Source organism: Haliotis rufescens, unplaced genomic scaffold (assembly GCF_023055435.1).
Source record: "Haliotis rufescens isolate VD_foot unplaced genomic scaffold, xgHalRufe1.0.p SCAF_18, whole genome shotgun sequence".
NCBI lineage: Eukaryota > Metazoa > Mollusca > Gastropoda > Lepetellida > Haliotidae > Haliotis > Haliotis rufescens.
In genome coordinates this window covers 30,496,433-30,503,875 of record NW_025963868.1, presented here as the reverse complement: position 1 = coordinate 30,503,875, position 7,443 = coordinate 30,496,433, and the positions used below count along the sequence as shown (strand labels likewise).

Genomic DNA, 7,443 nt, shown 5'->3' with positions numbered 1-7,443 from the left:
AAAGAATGACATGTGTTGTGTTATCTATATATTATATCAATTTATTCTTTTTATTGGTACTATTAGTGGGTATATATCAAGTTTTCTTGCCTGGTATTTCCTTGTGCTGACCATTTAAAGACACTGTTTCTTGTTTTGTGCTTTCCAAAGATAACTATATTAATAACAACCAATTTGTACTTTACACCAATTCTCTCCTCCCATAGCTTACACGTACTTCCTCGGCACACATCTTTATAATGCGGGGAACAATTGATCCTCTGCAGTAATCTCTACTTGTTTTAGAATGAGGGCTCGGTGTTCAGAGCTCGTCCACTAATTTCCCTATGATACAGCACATAAAGTAAGTGTCGACGGATTTATGCTTTTCTGTAATTATCACTGTGTGACTAGTTATTGTCGGGTTGAATTTGAGAACGAATAGTTACTTACTTACCTAAATTACTGTAGGAGATTTAACGTGAGCTTTCCGACTTTATGCGTATTTCACACACGTTAGAAACGAACAAATATATAGTTCAGTGTGTATTCTATAAGGTGAGTATGCTTGTCGTAAGAGGCGACTTACGAGATCGGGTGGTCAGACTTTGTTGATGCATATCATCGTATCCTAATTGCGTGGATCGATGGTCATGATGTCAATCACTGGATTGTCTAGTCCAGACTCGATTATTTACAGACCGCTTAATACTAACAAACAAAACAAATAATAAAATAGTAATATAGAAAAGATGTTGGTGACTGTGACAACGAAATTAGCCCAGTAGCATCAGGAAGTATAACTATGTTGGTCCCGTTGTTACAGGATGGCGAAATCAGTAACAATAACCTAAGGAACAATTTCTTTTCAATCACAAAGATCGCTGCATGCAGACTTATTTTTACAATGTTTTACATGTATTTGTTATGGTCCTCACAGACTTGGCACGTAATGGATAGAAGTGAAAATGGATCAGTTTGTGTTACATCAAAACGGCTCATTATCACCTAATGTCATGAGGGGCCGGGCGGAAGTCTCACTTTTTGCCATTGCTCTCACGCTTTAGGGCTCGTAGTGGATTCAAGTCAAAACGGACCAGTGTGAGTGACGTCAAAACGACAAATCAACTCTCACATTTCAACAAGAGGACATTGTGGCAGTGCATGAAAGTTACTCCACCAATATTTGCATATAGGCTATTGGGGTGGATAAAATTGACCAAGGAATCAATCAAGTAATGCCTATTTTAGTATCAACTGGCGCGATTTTGTCATGCAGTTTTTGTCGTTTGTGGGAATTTTGTTTTGACATTACATATTGTTTCTTGATTAATATGATACGTCAACAAAAGTTGAAATCGGTTTCTCATTTCTTTTCAATTTACACTTGCATCAAACTAACTATACATCAGAAACTGTAATTAAAAAAATGTATATCCCCAAAGCCATATTTCTTTCTTTAAATAGGATAATAAGGCACTTAGTAATTGCCAGGTGTGTCTAACATTAAACATTCCTTACGCTCTTTATTTGGCTCCGACTAATGCATTTCCTTTATTATATTCCGAAAAACCAAAAGAAACAATGACAATATTATGACTAAGAATCTGAGATCCCTTTCAGAATAGTTTCTTCAATAACATACTTTTGTGAATATATGGATGTTATCACGACAGTGTTTTGGAATGGTAAATATCTTGTTTGGGGTGTAAACTTTGAATTGAGGCAACCATGGGTATTTATGGCTACTTTATTATTATTTACTAAAACTGTAATGAAATTTAGTACTTTTGCCATGGGGTCAAACCGTATCTTCAGGTTTGTTTTGGCGATATAGAGACTCATTGAGTAAAGTTTGAAAACCATAATAAAACGGTTTTGTTGAGCATCAGTGTGAAAGCACACAAATACATGTATACAACAGAGCAACAACCATGGCAAACATCAGTGACCCGCTTTGTCACAAGTTTGTGGTACGATAGTCAAACAGGAACATTTCAGACAACATGGTGATATTGTTTTGTAATATTAAAGTTCTATGAAATCAAGTAGTCATCTTCATCATCATTTATTGTATTCTGGCCATAGGCCCATATACATACAATGACATTATATATATACAATTTTGTACATGTACAAATATTAACATGCAGACTTATATGCACAGAGATATGCACGTGTACAATTTTATGAAAAATAAGTCGCATCACAACACAACAAGAAGAGATGAAAGCATTTGATTAATAAAGGCAAATAACCTCAAGAATAAGTAATCATCATTTGTAAAAAAAGACGGTTGCGAAGACGTAAACTATAATTAATGTATAGGATAGTACTCGTTTGTTGCTCGTCAGTACCACAAGTTGAAAGGTTGTTTACTCATCTTGTTTTGTTTTGGTTTCACGCTTGCAGATGATCCAAGGGAGACAATTTTTAAGGGCGGTCATTATGGATGAAACTCGTGCTGTCATACTGGTCTTAGTTTTCAAGACGGTGGAATATGACTTTTGAAGAAAAATGTGTAATTTTTGCTTTTCTATTGTACTGAGAGCTAGCACCGATTTGACAAGAAAATCCAGTTGCGCTACAGTGCTGTGGCAGAGAATTATCATACTTGATACACTGATACCAAATGTAAGGCTGTCCTTTAGGCAGACACTGTACACGTTAGGACTTTTGTCTTGTAGGTTGATGCTGATTAGTTAGATGCCTACTTAGATTGGATACACTGATGAAAAAAAAGAAACAGTGAAGTATGTTCAAAGCCTGAATCAGAACGATCAAGGCCAGATGGATGCTAGTGACACAGAGTGTGGAGGATGTACACCAGCAGAGTGCCCTGGGAGTCACAATGACGGGGACACTTCATCAGACGGGGAAAACATGGAGCTTGCAGGTACTCACGAGGACAACCCTCAAGGAACAACTGAAGGAGCAGGCTGTACTACGGAGGATGCAGATGTTGATGATAGTGGCACAGAGTGTGGAGGATGTACACCAGCAAAGTGCAGGAGGAAGCACAACGACGGGGACACGTCATCAGACGGGGAAAACATGGAGCTGGCAGGTACTCAAAAGGACAACCTTCAAGGAACAACTGAAGGAGCAGGCTGTACTACGGAGGATGCAGATGTTGATGATAGTGACACAGAGTGTGAAGGATGTACACCAGCAAGGTGCAGGAGGAAGCACAACGACGGGGACACGTCATCAGACGGGGAAAATATGGAGCTGGCAGGTACTCACAAGGACAACCCTCAAGGAACAACTGAAGGAGCAGGCTGTACTACGGAGGATGCAGATGTTGATGATAGTGACACAGAGTGTGAAGGATGTACACCAGCAAAGTGCATGAGGAAGCACAGCGACGGGAACACTTCATCAGACGGGGAAAACATGGAGCTTGCAGGTACTCACGAGGACAACCCTCAAGGAACAACTGAAGGAGCAGGCTGTACTACGGAGGATGCAGATGTTGATGATAGTGACACAGAGCGTGGGGAATGTACACCAGCAAAGTGCAGGAGGAAGCCCAATGACGGGGACGCGGCATCAGACGGGGAAAACACGGAGCTTGCAGGTATTGCCACGGACAACCCTCAAGGAACAACTGAAGGAGCACACAGTACTACGGATGATGCAGAAAATAAAGATGTTGATGAAGAGAGTGCTGACGAATGCTTGTTTGATGACATCACAGATGAGGAAGAGGGGGAAGGAATAGAAGACTTGTCACAGCTTGGAGCAGGTACTGTAGCGGTCAAACTCCAGACTGTTCAACAAGAGTCATACCAACTTGCAGAGAAAGGTTTGTATGAAGCAATTTCACTTTGCTTGTTGAGGATGCTGTTTTAAAATCCCACCATGTCAGTGGCTGTTAAAGACAGTAAGGTGCTACCTGAGGAATTGAAGTATATGGACAGGAAAATATTTTTCAATTAATAAGATAGATACTAGTATTTTGAAATCCTACTCAATTACTGATATTAACATGTGTTTTCCAAAGAGAAACACATCACCAATCGCACCTGAAGAACAACCATAGTAAGGTGTATCTGTCAGATAGTCCCGTTACTACACTTTGTATCACAACGAGGGGCGGTCGGGTAGCCTATAGTGGTTAAAGCGTTTGCTCGTCATGCCGGAGACCCAGGTTCGATTCCCGACATGGGTGCAATGTGTGAAGCCCATTTCTAGTGTCCCCCGCCTTGATATTGCTGGAATATTGCTAAAAGCGACGTAAAACCATACTCAGCCACTCACTGTATCACAACGTGTTCAGTGTATTTACTACTGCATTAACACTTTCAAGTACTTACAATAATGTGCATATTAGTTTCGACACAATCGTGTGGAGCCTTGCACAATCCTTTATTCAAATGTTTAACTCACTATAACTGTTTGTTACCACGGCTAGGGTGGTGAAAATAAACCTATTGGGGATTTGGTATTGAGCTACAGCTGCACAACCAGATTTTGTAAAATGAGTCTAAATATGTTTTACTTAAAAACACCTTTTAACAATGTAATTTTAATGGCAGGCAATGTCTTTTTCAGCAGTATTTTCTTTCAAATTGAATCACAGATTATTTATATTGTAGACATAGTTTTCAAATAGCTTTAGATCCAACTGTGACATGCTTGTTCCTTCGTAGATACTACGACACTAGCACAACACATTGTTGGATGTTGTCAACAACCACAGGGAGAAATAGCGTCAACACCGCAGCAGGGGAAACAACTCCAACCAGCTTCAGATGGTGATGTTGATCAGACAACAAGCCAGGCACAAGTGTCCTCAACTACATCTTGTGTAGTTCCTAACACAACCAGTCTACAGAACCCGACAACAGCAGCCCTGACACCAGCGTCCACATCATCTCTTCTACCCAGAATACCAGGATCTGTTGTATCAGAGATACACTCGTCCGGGCTACCTGTGGCACCAGTGACTGGTGATTCTCCTGTAGGTGAGTGCAGATAAACAGGGACATGACTAATTGCTCAAATATCTAATACCTTCAACATGGTGTTTTCAAATGACTTTCCTTTTTTAAGCTAATAGGCTATGACAGTATTGCCTTAATTATTTTACAGGGATGTCATTAACCCTATACAACCACTATACAAGTTCCACCTCTGCTCAATTGCAGGTTTGCCACTTTTGAACAATCGTTACACGAAAGTCACCATTTACGAAAATATAGCAACTAATATGAAGGAGCAGTTTGTTGTCTGTTCATGACAGTTGTCTGTTTTCAGTATCGTGAGAAATATCTCTGTTTAAATATGAAACACAATCTTGAAAGCTTCAGGTATATGGTTTCTGTTACAGTCACCCAGTACAACCTTATCCAAGTACGGCAGCAGTTTGGTGATGTGACAGTCCAGGGCGCCAGGAATCTGAACATTGGCGGAACGCAGAACGTTGGTACACCTCAGACCCGCCCGGATGAGGAGGAGAAGCCATTGACTGTTGCAGCACGGACGATCAGGAGTGAGTTATCTAGATCCCTGAACTGTTATCAAAGAATATGTTTACCTTGGTATTTTATTTACAAACACTGGTAGATTTTGCAAGGCCCTTAAAAGACTGACAGTTATCTAGATCTCTGTACTTGTTCTTACAATGATTGTTCAGCTGAGTCATATATATTTTGTAGAAAACGCTGGCTGTGATAATCTTCATAATTGTTCCAAATGTCACCCCGTGCACACAGTTAACGTGTTCATGACTATAATTTACATCGAGTTTTGTGATGAATCTAGCAAAGTCACTGAAGTATTATTTCTTGATCTTTGTTACATTTCACATTATGTTACATCCCTACAGGACCATATACAAATTGTAGCGTGTCCATATGATTTTTTCGTCTAAATCACTCAGATCAAATGTATGTTGGTAGGTTGTTCGGGCGTATTTGTATCTCTGTACTTGTTCTCACAATGATTGTTCAGCTGAAGCATATAAACTGACGTCCAAAAGAAACTTTACCAACTGAAAATACAAATTTCAGACAAAGTTAAAAAAAATTTCGATGAAGTCTATCTAAAACACATAACCTAAATACAACAATAGTGTTGGCAGAAAATGTTAATCGTCTGTTACATATCTGCGAGATAACACGCGAAAAAATGAAATACACGTGCACCACGGACAACTGCACATGCACGTGCGGGTAAGGGTATAAAACGATTGCAATGGCAAGTAAGACATCCACAGTGATAAAAAAAAACACAAAAGAAATGCTACGACTCACGGTCGAACAACGTGAACGAGCCTTGGGTATGGTACAGATGGGAGCCACCCACGCCAATATCGCACGAACCTTCGGTTGCTCCCGTGTTGCCATTACCAACTTGATGCAACGTTACAGACAGACAGGGCGGACCGCTGACAGGCCAAGAACAGGCAGACCTATGGTGACCACGCCCCATGATGACCGGTACTTGCGTACCTTGCACCTCCGAAATCGCTTCCTGATAGTGACGTCATCGGCGACAAATGCCTTTAGGTTACAGGGTTAGTCGACAGACAGTGGCCAGGAGACTCAGGGCTCATGGAATCAGGGCTTTCAGACCATACAGAGGACAGCTATTGCCAGCGCAACATCGTCGTCTGCGATTGAGATGGGCCCGGACTGTACGACGTTGGCAACGACGTGACTAGCAGAGGGTTGTCTTCACTGACGAAAGTCGATTCTGTATGTTTAGGGCTGATGGAAGAGAACGTGTTTACCGCCGGAGGGGTGAACGAACGGCGGCGTGTTGCGTGCAGGAGGTCGTACCATATGGTGGAGGGAGTGTCATGGTGTGGGGAGGGATCTGTGGGCAGGAGAGGACACCGCTGGTCATCGTTGACGGAAACTTGACAGCTCAGCGGTACATGGATAACATTCGTCGGCCAGTTGCCCTACCATTTCTCCAACAGCAGCCACGTGGTGTCATTTGTCAGCATGACAACGCTAGCGCCTATACAGCCAGAATTGTCACTAACTTCCTCGCAGCTAACAACGTCAACGTCCTGCCGTGGCCTGCATGCTCACCCGACATGTCCCCCATAGACCTCTGGGACTTGATGGATCGAAGGGTTCGACAACGACCACACTCTCCAGCCAACCGGCAAGAACTGATTTTGGCCCTCCACGACGAATGGCGTCAAATCCCACGTGACCTCACCAGACGACTTCCTTTTTCTGTGTGTCGAAGAGATTTTGCGTGTATTGAGGCATTTGGTGGTCACACACACTACTAATGACTTGTTATTGAACGTGAGCGATTATTTATGTACTCTGCCTATTGTCCATGATTCTGAAAGCTCGAGTTTGATCTTCACAATACACTTTACTTCATGCATGTATGTTTTGTTGTTTTTTAGCAAGAGTGATTTCAAACTCTGGTAAAGTTTCTTTTGGAGGTCAGTTTATATTTTGTAGTAAACGTTGGCTGTGATAATCTTCATAT

The 7,443-nt window shown here is 41.5% G+C and overlaps 1 protein-coding gene across 1 annotated transcript in view; it reads left to right on the top strand.

The window, feature by feature from the left end:
• Positions 1–2,352: 2,352 nt before the first annotated feature.
• LOC124115514 overlaps positions 2,353–7,443 on the top strand; it is a 142,106-nt gene continuing 137,015 nt past the window's right edge. The window contains exon 1 of the mRNA XM_048398001.1: positions 2,353–3,787. Coding sequence (XP_048253958.1) covers positions 2,770–3,787 — 1,018 coding nt within the window. The 5' untranslated portion in view covers positions 2,353–2,769. The remainder of the gene's footprint in view (positions 3,788–7,443) is intronic.